The sequence below is a fragment of the Calypte anna genome, chromosome 11 (assembly GCF_003957555.1).
Source record: "Calypte anna isolate BGI_N300 chromosome 11, bCalAnn1_v1.p, whole genome shotgun sequence".
In the NCBI taxonomy this organism is placed as follows: Eukaryota; Metazoa; Chordata; class Aves; order Apodiformes; family Trochilidae; genus Calypte; species Calypte anna.
In genome coordinates this window covers 1,391,018-1,410,386 of record NC_044257.1, presented here as the reverse complement: position 1 = coordinate 1,410,386, position 19,369 = coordinate 1,391,018, and the positions used below count along the sequence as shown (strand labels likewise).

General features: G+C 42.0%; 1 protein-coding gene and 1 non-coding gene across 12 annotated transcripts in view; both read right to left on the bottom strand.

Moving 5' to 3' along the window:
* The window catches only part of CNOT1 (CCR4-NOT transcription complex subunit 1), a 63,810-nt gene that overhangs the window by 32,165 nt on the left and 12,276 nt on the right, over window positions 1–19,369 (bottom strand). For 4 of the 11 annotated variants that reach the window (XM_030457562.1, XM_030457567.1, XM_030457563.1 and 1 more), the window contains exons 6-19: window positions 19,231–19,285; window positions 18,547–18,750; window positions 16,997–17,165; window positions 15,293–15,419; window positions 14,904–15,014; window positions 13,580–13,750; window positions 12,693–12,820; window positions 11,519–11,759; window positions 9,780–9,899; window positions 8,293–8,415; window positions 7,931–8,082; window positions 3,867–4,017; window positions 2,243–2,444; window positions 1,052–1,198 (exon numbers count right to left, since the gene is read on the bottom strand). In XM_030457562.1, coding sequence (XP_030313422.1) covers window positions 1,052–1,198; window positions 2,243–2,444; window positions 3,867–4,017; window positions 7,931–8,082; window positions 8,293–8,415; window positions 9,780–9,899; window positions 11,519–11,759; window positions 12,693–12,820; window positions 13,580–13,750; window positions 14,904–15,014; window positions 15,293–15,419; window positions 16,997–17,165; window positions 18,547–18,750; window positions 19,231–19,285 — 2,101 coding nt within the window. The remainder of the gene's footprint in view (window positions 1–1,051; window positions 1,199–2,242; window positions 2,445–3,866; window positions 4,018–7,930; window positions 8,083–8,292; window positions 8,416–9,779; window positions 9,900–11,518; window positions 11,760–12,692; window positions 12,821–13,579; window positions 13,751–14,903; window positions 15,015–15,292; window positions 15,420–16,996; window positions 17,166–18,546; window positions 18,751–19,230; window positions 19,286–19,369) is intronic. The other 7 variants (XM_030457572.1, XM_030457566.1, XM_030457573.1 and 4 more) reach the window with 3 other exon arrangements.
* LOC115598969 lies at window positions 3,424–3,559 on the bottom strand. The gene has a single exon (XR_003988051.1). It is a non-coding gene; the product is annotated as a small nucleolar RNA SNORA50 (small nucleolar RNA).

Genomic DNA, 19,369 nt, shown 5'->3' with positions numbered 1-19,369 from the left:
TAGTTCTTCTAAAAAGCAGGATATTTAACCTTTTTTTTTTTTAAGTAACAGTTCCTGTCTACTAGAAACAAACAAACAAAACACCCCCAAAACCAAACCACACAAAAAATCCTTCTCAGCATGTTACATTTATGCAAAAGAAACTAATCCCAAGAATTTATCTCATCCTGTTAAGTTCATAGGACCCACTGCACCCCAAATTAATCTCAACTGACACCTAAATTAAGCACAATCCAGGCTAGAATGAAATATGCTACACAACACTAACATGCAGACAAACTTTCACACCAACTTTCAAGCCAGCCAGTGAGCTTCCCACAGAGTTCTACACAAGTTACACTGAATATTCAAGCCCCAAAACACAAACCAGTGGTTACTCCAGGCACCTCTATCCTGTGCTTTTGTGGAGCAGCTACCACTGGAGCCTGAGCTGCTTAATTACAGCAATGTGAAAAGTTTAGCATCTGGCTGTGATTCCTAAAGGCAGCATTTGATTGCTTACACATTTAATGGTGAGCACAATTCAGAGTGTAAGTGAGGCAGAAATAATGGCTCAGTGTAAGGGACAACATAAAACTCTTTCCAAAAACCACCTTCCACCAATTTATGTTTATTTCTTTCTGATGCTGCAGTTTAAGTCACTGCTTCACATCTCAAGTGCTGCAACAGGACCTTAGCCAAATACCTTGAACCTTGTTACAAATAAAACAGAAACCACCCTCTTACCAGATGCATACAGTTCTCTGATGGACAACACTTTTATTCAGAACACATCACAACAATAAAGGACACAGAAACACACTGCTCATGCAAATCCCTACCACTGTGTTTCTGCAAACAGCTTTTTTTAACACACCCACACACCCCCCAGGCTCCTTGCCAAGCTTTCCTATGCAAGTTTAGAAGCTGTTTTTCAGACTCATGCTGTAAGTACAAGAGCCACATTTCTGATCTTTTACTACCTACAGATCCAAGCCTCCCCCTGAAGGAAAAGCAGATAAACTGCAGACCACACTCACACTTCACAGCCACAGACAACACTACCACTTACAAGGTTTCATCTTACTCTGCTGGAATGTAGGTTGGTTCAGTCCAGATGTGCTCAGCTTCCTCTGCACGAATGGGTCATTGTTCACTGCAGGGAGGCCCAGGGCTCCAGTTCCTATGCCAGTCAGGCTACCCGTAGTAAGACCACCTACTGGGAAGCAAACCTGTAGTAAGACCACCTACTGGAAAGCAAACCCATAGTAAAACCACCTACTGGGAAGCAAACCTGTAGTAAAACCACCTACTGGGAAGCAAACCTGTACTAAAACCACCTACTGGGAAGCAAACCTGCACTAAAACCACCTACTGGGAAGCAAACCTGTAGTAAGACCACCTACTGGAAAGCAAACCCGTAGTAAAACCACCTACTGGGAAGCAAACCTGTAGTAAAACCACCTACTGGGAAGCAAACCTGTACTAAAACCACCTACTGGGAAGCAAACCTGCACTAAAACCACCTACTGGGAAGCAAACCTGCACTAAAACCACCTACTGGGAAGCAAACCCATAGTAAAACCACCTACTGGGAAGCAAACCTGTAGTAAGACCACCTACTGGGAAGCAAACCTGTACTAAGACCACCTACTGGGAAGCAAACCCATAGTAAAACCACCTACTGGGAAGCAAACCTGTACTAAAACCACCTACTGGGAAGCAAACCTGTACTAAAACCACCTACTGGGAAGCAAACCTGTACTAAAACCACCTACTGGGAAGCAAACCTGAACTAAAACCACCTACTGGGAAGCAAACCTGAACTAAAACCACCTACTGGGAAGCAAACCCATAGTAAAACCACCTACTGGGAAGCAAACCCATAGTAAAACCACCTACTGGGAAGCAAGCAACTGGTCATCTCACTCACACACTGCAAAGGGTACAATTATTACCCCAGCACCTGTAATTTCCAACAACCCAGAGCTATAAACCTTGTCACTGCCTCACATCAAGCAGCTGCAGCTCAAGCCATTCTCCCACCTCTGTTCCAACCTAAAATAATGCTGCTGAGATCTGTCAAAGCCCTCACCCTCTTGACTCTCCCATTTTTTACCTATGGCAGCTGCAATATTCTGAACCAAGGAGCAAGGACTGTGTAATTCCACACAACACAGCTGCTCCTACAGTATTTCCAACCAAAAGTGCCTCCAGCTTTGGTTTTTCAAAAACACAAACCACTCCCTGCAGTTGACAGTACCTGGAAGCTGTGAAGAGAGTCCTCCAATGCCACTGAAACCTGTTGTCTGGTTTTGGGTGGAAAGAGGGGGGAAGGCTTTTGCTGGTGACTGAGGAGTACTGAAGGCAGAGCCCAAGTTTGGAGGGAAGCCCTGCATGCTCTGGGTGTGAGGAGCAGCTGATCCACCTAAACTGAGTGATGCCATTCCTGCCAGTGAGTCAATCTGAAGGAAAAGAAGAAGATTATACAGACATTCATAACTGCAATCAAGCTGACTTTTGGCAGGTTCTGTATAAAAACTACAATATTAAAAAAAAAAGTTTTTCAGCACAGTGACTGAAACTTCTGACAGTCTAGATCAGTTTGTCTAGAAAATGTGCTACACACAAGATACATCAGCTTCAAACAAAGTGCTTAATTTTCAGAAGTCTTTGTAAACTTTAGCACTTTAAAAGAAACTCAGTTGTTAAATAAACCAAATCTCTAGCCCTCATCAGTGCTCCCATTCTTTTTCTTCTATAATCCACATGAATCCTGCTGTACCAGAGGTTGGTTGTTCCTTAGCCTCTGAGTTTAGTGAACCAAACACAACAGTAAATGCCTGTAAGCAGCAGTGAGTAGGTTTTGACACTAGAGCAGCTCACCCTCTGTCATCTGCAACCTCAGACCTCAACCCCAAACTTCTAAAGGCCATTTCATATCAAGCTAAGCAAATATTGTTTGACTGCCTGAAGGATCCCAGGAAACTCACTTCTCACAGCTAAATACCTGAAGATTCTTCAACACAAAGCAGTAATCCCTGGGTGATGAGCAGGAGGGAAGGCACACCACCAGCTGACAAAGCAATAAATCATGAGCTGCTGACTAGGAACAGCAGAAAACTTATCAATCCAAAAGATAACATGGCTACAAGCTGACATCTGCTGCTCTATTTGTTTGCATCACTTATCTGCAGTAGGTTGCCAAGATATTTGGTATATTTAATGAGCAACTTCAAAAAAACCAACAATTTACAAGGAAACTGCTCTGTAGTTTATGGGAACTGCTGATGTTTCAGACATCCTGGATGCTGAACTGCCAGTATTTCACTAGAAAAAGTTCTTAGTGATTTAAAATCTTCTACTGCATGTAACTGCTAGAAGCAAAACCTGCCTGTGTTGCTCTCAGAGGTGGAAGGGATGATGAGTGGCAGAGTGTAACTTAAATTTACCTTGTTTTTAAAAGAGCAGTTCAGCTCAGAGCTGAAGAGCCCCAGTTATAACAAATCCTTACATTCCAGCACTGCTGCTTGGCCCATGAAGCTACACACAAGACACATCAGCTTCAAACAGAGTGCTTAAGTTTTAGAAGTCTTTGTGAACTTTAGCACTTTTTAAACACTCAGTTGTCAAATAAACCAAATCTCTATCCCTCTTCAGTGCTCCCATTCTGCTCTACCTTATGACAACTGTGAAGTGAAAGGCAGCTCTGAACTACAGCCCTCAGCCATTATTCCTTAGCTGTAGGTTGGCTGGACATGCCAACATAAAAAGGAAGGGAGCCAGGTGATGCTTTGCTTAGTCCTGCTCAAAGGGCTCAAAAAATGCAGCAGGAATAATCCTCAGTTGACATCAACTTCTAAAAATGCAGCAGGTGATTTGCCTACCTGTACAGGGGAGATGGCATCCAAGCTGCTGGCACTGGGTGGACGTCCTTTTGGCATGACTCCAGGTGGTGGCTGTCTTGCCTTGTTCATGACATTGCTGCAGTTGGCTACCATGGTGAGGATGGTCTCTGACAGCTCCTGAGAAACACTCCTACAACAGACAAGTGGGAGAAGGAGCCATGGAACATTCATAAAACCAAGGACTCTGATTTGCTTTCCCTACAGCTGAAAAACAACCCCCAAGTTTTTTCTTTGCAACACTTGCACTAGAGTGTGTCCCAAGACAAACTGCTAGACATTTTTCTGTGGAACTGTGGAGTGTAAAGGTTCATGTCCAACACAATAATCCTTTGTTTTCAGTAATTCTAATACTGCTTCACTGTTACTCCAGCAAGGAACAACTTACAGAGCTGGGAGCTGTACCTACATGGTCCCAACAGGCCTTGGAAGAGCAGAACATCTGCAACAGTCTGTCTGCTGTTGTCCACACTACAAAGAGGTCAGCCTCATGAATTGAACACAATATCACAATAACTGATGCTGTAATTCCTTGTTCAGATCTGCTCCTCAAGGCTCCTTCCTGTCCCCAGAGCTCAGCAGCCTGAAGGTCTCTTCACACACAAGGTCTCTCCAAAAAGAGGAGACAGAACATGACTGAAGTTTGGGCTACACTCTCAAAGACAAAAAAGGATGAGAGGCAAACATCACCACCTGCTCCCCTGAAATTCATCTGTCTATAAACTGGAAGACACACCTCACACCACTAATATTAAACTAAGCAGAGACAGGAAGCCTAACTAGTCAAGGAAATCATCATCAAAAGCCAAGAGGAAAGTCACAGCAGAGTTGAGAGCAGTACCTCTTCCCCAAGTATTCCATGTCTGAATGCCAGGTTCTCCAGCTGGAAGGCAAGGCAGCTCTGCTGCTGACACACCTAACACACACCTAACACTTTCCTGTTGGAAATTACAGCTTTCCTGAATATTCTGCCTTTCTGGTGGGATGAGGACAGCTAAACATCAGATTCCTTCCCATGCTGGGGCAGCAACACCCCCCCAGCTTTGCCTCTTTGTTAATCATTTTTCCACAAGCTCTTACTGCACAGCTGTTGGGGAGAAAGGGAAAAAAGAGGAAACATCCTGACAAATAAGAGGAAAATGAACATTATTGGTTTGCTTAAGAGCAGGAATGGCACAGCTGGGCACTAATAAGTATCCAAATCTAGGAATGTCAGGCTGTTTTCATCTTTGTTGGGGGCTGCTATATTCTCTATCTACATCAGACTGGAATTTGTGGTACTAAAGCATGCACAATAATATTTAAGCATGAGAACTGTAAATTTAAATGGTACAAAAACCAAAAAGGGTGGAAAAAAAGGCTGAGGCCTGTGTGAACTCAGCTCTTCATTCCCCAGTCCTGTTCCCTGGTTAGCTGCAGGACACTTGGAATGCCTCCTGCACCAGACAAAAACTGGGCTGCCTGGGATAAATACATTGAAATATCAAGGTTTCTGGAACTGGGACATTAAGATCCAGGTAGGTAAATACAGATTTGTAGATTCTGAGCCTAACAGGTGCCATGCTCAGAGCTCTGTCTTCAGGTCTGGTTGCACTTTCTCAGAACAGCAGAGTGCTAGGATATGGTACCCAGATCTAAAAGACAAGGTCCATCCTCTCAAGTGCTTTATAAAAATACCTCCAAGCATCTCACCTCATCAGTGCCATTCCCAGAAGAAAACCAGGGAGAACCTGAATGAAGGAGAACTTTGAAACATGAGTAAGGAGGAGAGCAAGGGACCAAATTCAGCTACCTCCAGAGACCAAAACTGTCATCTTAAGGGATGAGCTCCAGCTTGCTGGAATAGCAGTCACATCTCATGCAGCTTTGGGGTTTTTTAATCCATTTTTTATAAAACAAAGAAAGTCCTTTTCATTCCCCATTGAGCCAGGAAGCCTCTTCCCTTCTTGAGATGGGGACTGGGAAGGAATAACCATTCCTCATGGTGACACATTTGGCCTCTGCTGGACACAACTGCACAGAGAAGGCACTGATGCCCCTCAACTCACTGCATCTCCTTGAGGGGAGGACTTCTCAGAGAGTTGGTAACCAAATCTCACACTTGATGAGTTTGTGGTGCCTGCAACCACCCTGACTTCTTTGTAAAAACACTCCAGTAAGAAAAAGAACACATTTCTTGTTGAGCTCTCACTGCCACAACTCCTGTACTCACCAGTGATAAAAGAAGTTGTGGCAAAAATAGTCTTAAACCACACAGGGTCCAAGTGGCTAAAAGAAAGTGTCCCTCTGGACACAAAATAGGACAAGACTACAGCCTAATTAAAGAGCAATCAATAGATTTAGAAGATGGCAGACTTCAGCTAGTCAGGTGGAACCACTCTCCCAGATATATTTAATATTTACTGTGATTTTAATCCTCTAGTCTTCACAATGCCTGCTTCTACCCAGGCCTGAAATCTGAGCTAATCAAAGCAATCCCTTCGTGACAGAAATCCAAGCATTTTCTTTTTAAAGCTCAAAGAGAATAACTAATGGAAAACGACTGCAAGTAGGTCACATTCTTGCATAAAAGGGAACAGAAGTAGCTATAAATAGAAACCAAAAGCTGAGAGAATTGTGCCAGGAGAGAAGTAGTGACTTTTGGAATTAACTGAATGAACAAACTTGGTAACACATTAGGATTCAGAACACAGTGACATTAGATGCAAGTCAAATCTACAGTTAACTATTAAATCTCTAAGATCTGGACACAGTAGCATGCAAAGTAATGAATGCAAGTTTATTTGTGAACTGTAGTCTCAGAAGACACACTCTGAATTGAAATATGACAGCCAGCTTTTTAGTCCAAGAAGTGTGCTCTATCTTGAATACCAGAAACAAGTTTAAGTTTGGAAGTTTAATTACACAGCTCCCAGCAGAAAGCAAGAGAATCCTTTCTCCTGTGACCCTACAGGTACAACAAACTCCCTTATAGCCCAAAACCCAGTGACACCTCTATTCTGATACTCATTTTCTAGTGTTTACACAAGAGCCATGGATCATCCTAGGTATCTTCAGAGCTGGTTTTTTACATCTTTCAAGACTAAGCCCAGAGCCACAATATAACAAGCCTTAGATCAGGTCACATGCACTCAAGACACCTTAACCTCTTCAGATGACAGAATTTAACACCAATGCTAACATCACCTCCAGCTTTCAGTCTCTCTGGCTCGTGTCACACTATGCTACATCTGGTGTTAAAGTGTGACAGCTCCTTATCTTGGAAGTGTTTCTGCAGTTAAATACCATCTTCATCTGACACCATTAAGAAGAGGCACCACAGATTCAGCCTTCCTACTAAAGAGGGAACACAGTATTTAAAAAACAATTTGTCCCACTACAGTTCCCATTAGCCCTCCTGTAGTCCACTCTTCCCTCTAGCAGATAAAACAGCTCTCTAGGGCCCACACTCTTCTGGACTTTAGCTGAACAGTCTGATCTGGAAAAGATCTTAAATATTTTCCATCCATTGACTCCTTTGAGATGGTCTTAAATGAAGACAGCACAAGTTACAGGTCTAGTTTCAGTCTCCATTACATCACCATCACCACTTACCATTTTTCTCCTACATGTAAGGATTGCATTAACACTTTCTGCTAGGGCAATAACCACACAGAGGCATTTATTTCCTCAACACAACCACAAAATCCTTTGTAACACTGTTTTCCACTTCTGTCCCACTCTGTGGCTATGGCCTGGAGTCCTTTTTGTCCAAATGACAGCCCTGTATCTAGTCATGAAAAAGCCAGGATCTGACCAACCAGCCATCCCACAGTTACCAACATCACCTCATCTATTTCTCCAGAAAGACAAGAACACTCTTCAAGCTCCTGTGACCCAGCCCACAACTGATGTTTCCCTACACAATTAACCATACTACAGAGTTGATCCTTTGGAGCTCTTACTAACATGATTATCCACGTGAAATTCCAAACCAGCTGTGACCAGGAGCCAGCAAACAAGCTGCAAACAGATCACATATTCAGTGTAAGCAACCCCATCCTTACCCAGCACAAGCCTGCAGACAAGCCAGCATCGTCGCCAAGGTTTCTGGGGGAAGTTGAGCACTTTTGGGCTGATCTTTTTCTGGAGCAAGGCCACCCAGGATAGATGGACATCTTCTCTTTAAGAAAGTCATACAGGCCTGGATGAAGGGCTCCTGAGGGAAAAAATGGTAGCTTAATCTCCCAAACTGCACCCAAGCCACCATTTCAAACTGCAAGGTGGAAAGAAATGCATTAAGCTATGGTGAAAATGTTGAACTATCAGATCATGGACACTTTGCACAACTTCAGTTAAGTCAGTCACTGATGAGAGTGTAAAAATAAAATAAAAAAAAGGAGAAATGAAAAGAAAACTCCTGCTTTACCCCATGCTCCCGAATTTTATCTGTGAGCCACTTGTCAAGTTTGAGGTATTCCCGTCGAGAGGCAAGTGCAGCAAGGTCAATAACAAAGGCAAATGGAGTACCATTTAGCAGCATTGACAAGGCCTAAAGGAAAAAAAAAAATCACAAGACTACTAGTGAAGACACAAGGGTACCCTTTTTATTTTTCCCTAACCCCCACATAAATTTCAGTAAGAAGTCAGAAGTCTTTCAGTAAGAAGTCTTGCTATCACATGCTGCTAAGCTTTGTCAACACAAGATTGGTACCTCAGCTTCTTAGTTATAGGTTGCTTGTGAGACAAATAAGAGCTCTCATTTGAAATCATGACCCTACCTTCTTGGAAGCAACCTTGTTGTGACAGTTTTTAATTCCCTTGTATTAAAATCCACCAGCAAGTTAACTGGGTGAGAGCTATCAAGTTCACACTGCAAAAAAAATTGATCAGGAGAGCCTAGCATCTCCTTGCAAATACACCTCAAACCATTCAGAGCCACTTGGAATATATCTGCCCAGAGTGTTCATCTTTGACTGCTACAAAACTGATTCTGAAACCATTCAGAGTCACTTTGAATATATCTGCCCAGGATGCTCATCTCTGAACACAGCTGACTGCTACAAAACTGATTCTGAAACCATTCAGAGTCACTCTGAATATATCTGCCCAGAGTGTTCATCTTTGCTACAAAACTGATTCTGAAACCATTCAGAGTCACTCTGAATATATCTGCCCAAGGTGCTCATCTCTGAACACAGCTGACTGCTACAAAACTGATTTCAGCAGCAGTTGGTGCTCTGGCTCTCTGAGAAAACCAATAATTTTGCATCTAACTTTAAGAAGCAAAGGACTCAAAAAGTCAGTCAGCTTCCAGTCTTTTGTGAAGGTGTGAAAAACAGCAGAAATGCAGCAGTACTCTTAACAAATCCCTGTCCTGTTCAGCTGAGCAGTGTCACCTTCATACAGGCATCTGAAGGGTATTTTCTAGTTTCCTATTTCAATGGCATTCAAAGGTTAAAACAAAACTTTCCCTGCATTCACAGTACCTTTACAGAGCAAACAGTTGTGTTCTGCTGCTCCCCAAGTCACATGCTAGCAAAGAAATGGTTAAAAGCTCTACTGCAAACACTGAGCACCATGTCTTGGGTTCACAACTGGACAGGCTAGAAAGCATTCAGAATCAGATACCCCAACTCAGCTGAAGTGCACTTAAGGTCACATAAACAGAGGCTGCTGTCTTGTTTTGGGTGCTTGGGTGTTTTTGGTGGGTTTTTTGGGGTTTTTTTAAGATGTGGTACAGCACCAACAACTGAATTCAGCCATGCTCCAAAGTAATCCTGACTACATTAGTCCCACCCAAGCTTAGCCTTGGGTAAAAGCAGCAAGTCTGCATAAAACACCAGACAGAAAATAACAGCAGTGGGGTTTTGGTTTATTGGTTTGTTTGGGTTGGTTTTTTTTTTCAAAACTCACCTTCAAGTCTTGTGCCACATCAAGAATTCGTGACAGTTTTGCCTGGTCATACTGTTCCCCTCTCATGTACCACTCTGCCATGGCATGCATGATAAGCTGGCGAATTGAAGGAGACTGACCCTAAGGAGAATTAAATTAGGATTGTTACTTCATGCCTCTAGGAAAATGATCAAGAATCTGAGCATTAAGTAGGATATTTTACCTCTAAAGTTTAACATGCAACTGTATTTACTCTTGAGTTTCAGAACTCAGCTTCTGAGTTGGGCATTTTGGGCAATAATAAAGAATCTAGGAGCTACAACTGAAGGATGAAGAATGACTAAAAATGGTAAATATGCACAACCCATCTTTTCTTACCACTAATTCCTCTCAACTGCAGAGAAACTGCAAAGCGTTATGCCTGACACTCTGTCCTGAAGTGAGAATTGCAACCTCACACCCTAACATGGGAAACACAGGATCCAGCTCTTTGCTTCCACAGGGCCAATTTTCAGCTACAACACAGCTCAGATTCTGATGGCTTTGTTTAAAGGTTCCCTCATCTGGGGAAGTGAGACATCCTCACACCTGTGGAATGGCACCATCTCATGTGGCAGCCACCATTTTTACTATATTCCAAAGCCTACTCCACAGGAAAATTGCAAATGCTGCTATTTCAAGACCTTACATAAAAAGCACACCTCTTCTATCCTACACCCCTTCCCCCAGTCTTCTATTAAGAACTTGTATCAGGAAAAAAAACATAAAACATTCACAGCAATTCAGGTAGCAAATAGCCATCATGTTGCAGTGAATGTGGACCAAGACCTCAGAGGTCAAGCTTCTTATCATGAACTCTACTTGAACAGGGTAAGATATTTCTTAATGCAGATTCCTTCCCAACCCAGAAGCTTTCTCTGGCTAAAGGTTCTTATGACCCCTTTTGCTTAACTACCCACAGACACAACTATGAAGGCCATAACAAAAGACAAACCATTAAAAGCCTCTTGTTTGCCCATTGAAAACATGGAATTTCCATACATTGTTACCCTATTTTCACATGGAAGCTCTCCTTGGAAAAGGTCAGCAGCTAGTCCTAAGTCTTCAGAAGACACCCTGGGCTCTTAAAATTGACAGTAATAGTTTCTTTATACCTAGAATATTCTAGGTAACCCCTCTAGGTAATAGGGGTTACCTAGAATAACCCCTTTTGTTTAACTACCCACAGACACAATTATGAAGGCCATAACAAAAGACAAATCATTAAAAAGCCTCCTTTTTTGCCCATTGTTTGCATGGAATTTCCATACATTGCTACCCTGTTTTCACATGGAAGCTCTCCTTGGAAAAGGTCAGTCCTAAGTCTTCAGAAGACACCCTGGGCTCTTAAAATTGACAGTAAAATAGTTTCTTTATACCTAGAATATTCTAGGTAACCCCTCTAAGTAATATGGGTTAACTAGAATAACCCCTTTTGTTTAACTACCCACAGACACAATTATGAAGGCCATAAGAAAAGGCAAACCATTAAAAGCCTCTTGTTTGCCCATTAAAAGCATGGAATTTCCATACATTGTTACCCTGTTTTCACATGGAAGCTCTCCTTGGAAAAGGTCAGTCCTAAGTCTTCAGAAGACACCCTGGGCTCTTAAAATTGACAGTAAAAGTTTCTTTATACCTAAAATAACCCCCATTTTTCAGTGAGTACAATGGAGATTGCTTGGTTTACAACTCCCCACCTTTTACATGCTCTGACTCACCTGTCCATGCCATGCATAGTGCAAAATGATGGCAGAGTTGGGATGGTTGCCAAGGAAAATTGGCATGAGTGTGGAGATGAGCTCGTGGCGCAGGGTGTGCCAGGAGGTGTTGATCTGCAGCAAGGCCAACACCAACATATCTGGGCAATGCTTGATGGGGAAACTGAAGAGCTGCTTAACCTGCTCATACTGCCCCACTTCTGCCAATCTTAACAGAGATTCAATCAAATCCAGGCTCTTCCTAACAAAAGAAAAACAAAAAAAACAGACAACCCCCCCCCAAAAAAAAAGTTACAAAGCAGTTGGCTTCCAGGATTCTGGATACAAACATTCTGGAGCAGCTCTTAGCACAAACAAAGAAGCCTATAAAAGCATTCTGAAGCATGAAAGATCACTCACTGGTTTTGTTTTGTTTGTTTTCTTTTTATGAACCAACTTAAGAGCTTCTTATTCTGTTAGGGTAGAGGGAGAACTGAAAGCTGATGTTGGAAAAGTCTGGCTTGAGGGAGGTCACTGGGATAATTTATCTTGAAATGTATTTTCAGAAATGCAATGAACTGATTTTCTGCTCCCCTGGGAAACCTTCTGAACATACTCCACTTGTTTGGGCTGCTTTATAGGTAAATAGCCATTGCCACCTTCCTCAGTTTACCCATATTCCCTATTTTAGGCCATACACTGCAAACTGAAGCACTGACATCAGCCACACAGCTGTAGCAAAAGAAGGGCTGTAAAGGTCAGCTCAGAAAGTCCCCACTAGTCTGCTTTATGCAATAATTCATCAAAAGCTATATAAAATTTACTATTTAAATCCCAGGGCTTCCTTCACACAAGTTTTCAGGATGTCATCCTGGGAAAGACAGATTTCAATTCATACCTCCTCCATCCCTTCTCCTCAGCTCCCAGGAGCTGCTAAAATACATCAGCAGAAACTCTCCAGACAATCAGAAGACTCCAATAAAACCAAGACCAAGGGAGTATATTTATAGATATTATGGGAGTTCTGATTATATGAGAACTTTGTGTTCAAACATGGAACAAATCCTAATGGCTGATCTCCCTGGATGAACATTCTATGATTCTACAGGACAGCTATCAATAAATCTGGCTGCATGAAGATAAAAGCCAGACAATTCTTCTTTTAAGTATGAAAAAGAGTTGAGAGCAGCTTTACCATGTAGCAATCTCTCGATTGTCATCCTCTGGTGGTGCTTTCAGGATGTCAGTGGCAACAGTATGACAAGGGTAGTCAGCAAAACAGAAGATGTCAGGGTTAATGAGGGAATGTTGAATGAAGGAGAGCTGAAATAGAAGACAGCAAAAACAGTTTGGCTATTCAGAAATCACCAGAAACAGTTTGGCTATTCAGAAATCACCAAAACCAGTTTGGCTATTCAGAAATCACCAAAACCAGTTTGGCTATTCAGAAATCACCAGAACCAGTTTGGATAGTTAGAAATCATCAAAAAAAGTTTGGCTATTCAGAAATCACCACAAATAGTTTGGCTATTCAGAAATCAAACAGTTTGGGTATTTAGGAATCACAAAACCAGTTTGGATATTTAGAATTCCAGGTTTTCCCCAGCAAAGCAGTAGAGATGAGCCAGGCTTTACAGAGATGTATTTAACAGAAGCCAACCTCAGACTTCTCCCAGAACTTCTGAAGTGACAGACACAGGAGTGCTGGGGACACAGAGCTGTAGCCTTTCTCTGTAACCAGGTAAAGGCCTCACAGCAACAGTTCTATGCTCAGCTACCTCACACATCACAACTACACTAAAAACAGAGGTGTTGTCACATGTATAGAGCAATGTGACCCCTCTGCTCCAAAACAACCCACTGTTCAATTAATAGACTGTACTTTAGTAGCACATCTGAGTGAGGCCTGGGCCCTACAGGCCAAGTTCTCCAATGCGGCTTGCCTCAAAATTCAAATTACTGAATCCTATTTGCCATTCAAGAAATTCAGCAACTTTGCAAGTGTTGCAAATACAGATTAAAAAAAAAAAAAAGATAACAAGTGTTGCTGTACAGATACAGCAGAAATGTTGGCAAACCTACCTGGCCCTCTGCATGCTTCCAAGGTCTGTATATGGCATTAACAGGAAAAACTTCCATGCCAAGCCCTCTCTGGATGCCAAACACTACAATATGCAGGCCCTTGCTGTCACGAATCTGAAATCCAGGATGGTCCAATTCATAGGTTACTACTTTGAAATCCAGGTTAGGATTCTGCAATCAGATAAAAAAAAAAAAGAGTAGTCAGACTTGAATGTTACAATCTTCTGTCCTGCCTTGTAAGAACTCCTCCTCATCAGTATTTTATCTAGCTTAACATCCACCCAACCTCTGGTTGAAAGCAAGGTTTTTGTTTTAGAAAGAACAGGACTTGGATGCAAGAGCTTGATTCAAGTTAGGATTTGAAACTAGGCTTGAGACTTCATTTCCTCCAGCAATACAGGCAGGAGCTGCCCATCCTTCCAAACATTTCATTAGCAAGTCTTCAAAAAACACCCAAACACACACAAGCATGGCAACTCATTCCTTTTGGAGGTTTCCACATGCCCTCTGAAAAAAGCCAGAGGGTTTTTCTTTTAGAAGAATGTAAACAGTGCTTGCCAAGCACATATTCCATTTTCAGCAGCAGTGAAAAATCATAAGGATGAAGGAGCTTGGAGGAAAGGATGGCCCCTCTGGAACACAGACTGCTCCTTTCAGACAAGTGAGCAAAGACAAAGGTTCCAAGGTTTAGAAAAATAAAATGGTGACTCTTGCATAGATTAGAGGGAACATACAGAAAACCACCCAATATAAAGTAGGCAAAGAAAATGCCACCCATGTTTCACTGAGTTAATTACAAAAATGGCTGCTTACAAAGTGGTGGAAAGCTTTCCTGTTTCTGAAGCATCACAGCACACAGGAAGCATTCAGAGTTTGGAAGGAGTGGCTACAAAAATATTTTGTTCCATTTTCATCATGAATAACTACAATGAGAAGCTCTTCAAAAGAAGGTGCCTGATGCACAAGACTTTTCCACTCTCAGAAGCAAGTTCAGACCCAAGAAGCCTTAGACAACACATGCCTGACTATGCAGGAGCATTATGGCATAAATCTCAAGTTGCACCCAAGTTGGTCATTCAGGCAGCTTTTATTCCTACAATTCCTCAGAATATTCTTGTGCATGAGGACAAAACACCAACTATTTAGGTACAGGAATGATTCTACAGTAGAATACAGAATAGAATATACACAGAATGCAGAGTAAGACTGGAAGCTAGAAGACTACAAGCTGGACTGTGTGCTAGAAGCTTAACAAGCTTTACACTCACACTGAGGCATGCATTTCTTTCAGATATTCTGCATATAAGGTGTTTACAAAACTTACCAGCTCTTTAAGAACATCAATTAAGACCTCCACATTCCAGGTATGGGCTTGTGCTCCATCACTTTTATCTTTCCCATCACTCCAAATCCCACTGCCAGGAGCCGAGATAGACTGCAAGTGAAAAACACTCCATCAAATATTAGTTAAAAATAAAGAACTCCCTGCACCAGGAAGGCAAGCAGGAGTTCAGACCAATTATGACACCAGTTGCACTCTTCTGAGAGTCATTTATTCAGGAATGTGTTACAGCCATTCAGGACAGAACAGTCAGAAGTGCTGAATAATTTAAAAGCTATTCTTCAGTGGCTACAGGTGAGCATTTTAACTCCTTGTTCTTTACTGATTTCTTGAAAAACTGCAGGTAATCCCCACCCCAGCAGGCCACTCACTTGTAATGGGATACCATCTGTCAACCCTGAATGAGTTCGAGCCATCATCCCCAAAACTCTGGCAACCTGGGCAGCTGTGACCTCCCGAACACCAAACTGCATGATTATGTTACGACATTCTTCAACACTAAGGGGAAAACAAAAACAGCTCTCAGCAAAACACAGGTCTTGATGCAAAAACAGCTTTCACTCTGGCACAACATAAAGAAACCAAAACAAGACCTGAGAGTACAGCTGGGGCAGCTCAGAGTGTTGGGGGAAACTGCAGAGTGTAAAATATGATAATTTATTCAAGTTGTTAGTAAACTATCCACCCTAATAACATCCTAGGACAAGCAAGAAGAGAAAATCAGTAAGAAATGAGAAAATCAGTGCAAATATTTCTGTGAAACAAAGGATGTCATGTACTCAATTCCAAACTGGGCCTACTTAAAGTCAGAGTTGTTTTCACTAAGTTCTGTCCAAGTAAAAGCAGGAGGTAGGGTCAGCACTGTTTTCTCTTAAGAGCACTGCCAGGTATTGAGCTGCAGCACAGAGCTTCAAAAACTGAGGTTTTCTGCCATCTAAAAGGGAAACAAAGGCTCTGGGAATGCACCCTGTTAAGAGGGTAAGTTCTGAAGGTTTCCCTCCTTTCCAGACTGATGGCATTTCTGATCAAAGGTGACCAGCAAAAACCTTCACAAAAACCTTTGGGAATCCAGAAGAACAATCAGTAAGCAAGTATTTAAGCTCCAGTTATAGAACTGAAGGTCTCCTTTGCAGTTCTTGTGAACACCTCATAGTTTGGCCAACGAGATTGATCCAGCATGACCACAACTCAAGAGATGTTTTAAACAGGCCCATGTTAACCAATAAAATAATTTTCAGTGTCCTGCAACACATTTAGATTGTGTGCTTATTTAATACACTGTTTAAGCAGAAACTTGTGTGAGTTAGCAGTCTTTCTTTTGAAATACAGAACCATTTCTCTCAGCTCATGCTTCTGAAGTGAATCTTGCTTTAAACAAAAACCATTAAGTTCTTACTGAGGGCTGGGACCAAGGCTGCAAACCCAGCCACACACTCACAGGCTCCTGTTCTCACCCCCAGAGCATTATCCTACAGCCTGAACAACTGCATTCAAACCCTGAGTTGGATTTCTGCAGGTGGCAGATACTCCAAGATTGCACCTGCCAAGATACTCCAGCAATTCACTGCCATAATTAGATTCTAAAGCTACAAATAATCTTAAATCATACTGATCAAAGGCCAGTGCTGCTGCTCAGCTCTCCTGGAGATGATTCCCTTCAGTCAGTTTTGCTGTAATCTGTCTCATGTGGATGGTGAGCTAAGGAGTCTGCCACAGGAGCCAAGTTTTCCCAAAGATCCAGCAGGATTTAGTTACTCTTTTTGCTTACCTAGTCACTTTTTTTTATTTTTTGCTTAAAAAACAAACTCTGATCATCAAATTCTTCCAAATCCTTCAGGAGGAATTTTAATACCTTTATCTAGCACTTCTTATCCTCACAAAATCCCACACAACCTCAGACACATTAGAAGGAACCACGACATAAAACCAGAATCAAAACAAAGAACCTCATAATAATAATAAGATTTTAGTTATTTTAGTCCAGTAAGTGCTCTTTACCTTTTGCCTCAAGAAACAAGAAAACCACCACCACCACCACCCAGGCTATGTTGGAAAGTTACTTTTTTCCTACCAACCTTGTACAAAAGCCATAGCCAACTTCTTGCATGAAATCTGCCAGAGAACTCTCCATCATTGTTTTGGCTATCCCTCCAGAGTCAGGCAGGATCCTGTCCATTAGAATGTCCCGTTTTTCAGGGTATAGAAGTGGTGCAAGCACCACGGGGCAACGCTCCTGGGGAAAATCTGAAGGAAGGAATAACAAAAAAACCCCAAAACAAGTGTAAATAAAATCCAAACTTGCATACAAGTAACAAGATGACTGCAAAGTTTCCCTGCTACTGCAGAAATCAAGAGGGCACCCTTGCAGCATTCCTTCACCTCACACCTCCCAGTTCTCTACTGGCACTTGGATATTCCTGGAGAACAGGAATGTAGAATGAACCAGGTCCATACAGGTTCAGTGCAGCTGCCCAAAGGGCTGGCAGCTGTGCTGATCCTAAGTTTAGAAGAAGAATGTCACTAGCAGCAGTCATCCAAAAAAAGCAGGAAACAACCAAGCAGCAGAGTAAAAAACCTCTCCTCCAAATCAGGAAGTATTAGGAAACAAAGGAGCTGCTATTGAGTAAGAAACCTGGCAAATCTAAACCAGGAACACTTGGGCATGGAAAAGAGAAAACCTCCCTCTTTCTTCCAGGGAAGCAAAATTTAAGAGAGACACAGGAAGGAGAGGACTGGACAGGAGGGTGGGAGTTTTGCTGTCTGTGGAAGACAAAGATACCTTAAGGGTGAGCCTTCAGGAGACAACATTATCTTTAAGATCATGCCTAATGACTCCATACCCTTCAGGGCCATTCAGAGAAGAGTTTCCAACTTCTCAAAGCAACATGAGGGGAACTGCAGAAGCTAATACACTGATTTTCATTAAAGGAAGGATGAACTAAGAAGTTAGACTTCAAGAGAATATGTAATTTGCTCTTGGATAAAGGGTGCCTTTGGAGAACCAAGGAATGGGTTAAATTCAGTTATCTTCTGAGTCCAAATACTTATTCTAATGGGTTTGCATCAACCAGCATTGTTTCAGAAAGGAAGATACTACCATACTACCATATCTACTAGAAAGGAAGACACTACCATATCAGTAACATCCCCTCCATCACATGCAGACCATGGTAGCTTCCAGGAAATTAACTGGAGTTTTATTCAAAGCTCCTTCTCTCACTGTGCTTGGTTTCCTCATAGATCTGCATCCAGCATAAACAACCCAGTGTTTAAAATAAACCTGTTTGAAATGGTAACACATGTTCCTGACACTCTTAGTTCAAGTTTTTCAATGCAGTGCACTGAGTTACTTTAGTTAAACCAAACAAACACAGGCCTCAATATCCCCTACTTCATGCTTAGTTATCACAACTTTCCAAAAACCCAGAGGTGAGACCACATCACTGCTCACTGAAAGAAAAACAGTATATTATGGCCCAAAGCCAGGAGTATTTTTCTGTCAGATATGAAAATTGAGTTCTGCCTCAGCAGGCTCCTCACCATTTCAGTCTGCAGTGAGTGGAACTTCCAAAGAAGTTCCAAAAACTCCTTTGGCACCTTGGTGCTGGGACATCACCACACTTACCTCTACGTAATGTTTTGAGGAAAGCTTCAATCTGCTCCTGTCCTACCCCAAAAGCTCCCTTCTGCCCAAAAAGGAGATGGGAGAGGAGAAGGTGCAGGACCTCTATTGCAATATCTTGGAAGCCACCTTCTTGATTTCCACTGACGTCGGCGTCAATGTAAGAACGCAAAAGATCCGGGAGTTTCTGTTTGATAAACTGGGCAGCTTTGGAAAACAAAGAGAGGAAAGGGCTCAAAACCTGACATTTCTTTTTTTGTATGAAGAGTCTTTCCAGCTAGGTACCATTCTCTTCATCTCAGTATGTTTAGCACTAGCCACAACAACCCAGATTTAAATACAAGTCTCGTAATCCGTACCTCAGAAGCCAAATATTAATAAATAATGAAATAGAAATTTAAATATATAAATAAATAATTAAAATAGGATTAAATAATTAAATATAAATAAATAATTAAAAGTTAAGATATGACAGTACCTTAGTTTGGTTATCTAGCAAGTCATTTGGGTCCAAATTTACACAAGACAAGATGACTCTGCTATCTATTGCCCCTCCAAAACGGTGTTAAGGCTTCAACAGCACCAAAAGCTGCAATTACTGAGGTCCCACTGACACAAACCTATCCATCTAGAAAGCCTCCTGCTTCAAAATAAAACAGGCATCCTCCCTGCAGCACGTGCACTTACCAAAACCTCGTAGATCTGAGCTGAAAGAGTTCAGTAAAGCAAGACCAAATATCACCTACAAACAAGAACACACATCACAGTAAGGAGACATCATTCTTCCCAGCAAGCTTAATCAAAAAAAGATTAAAAGTTTCAAAAT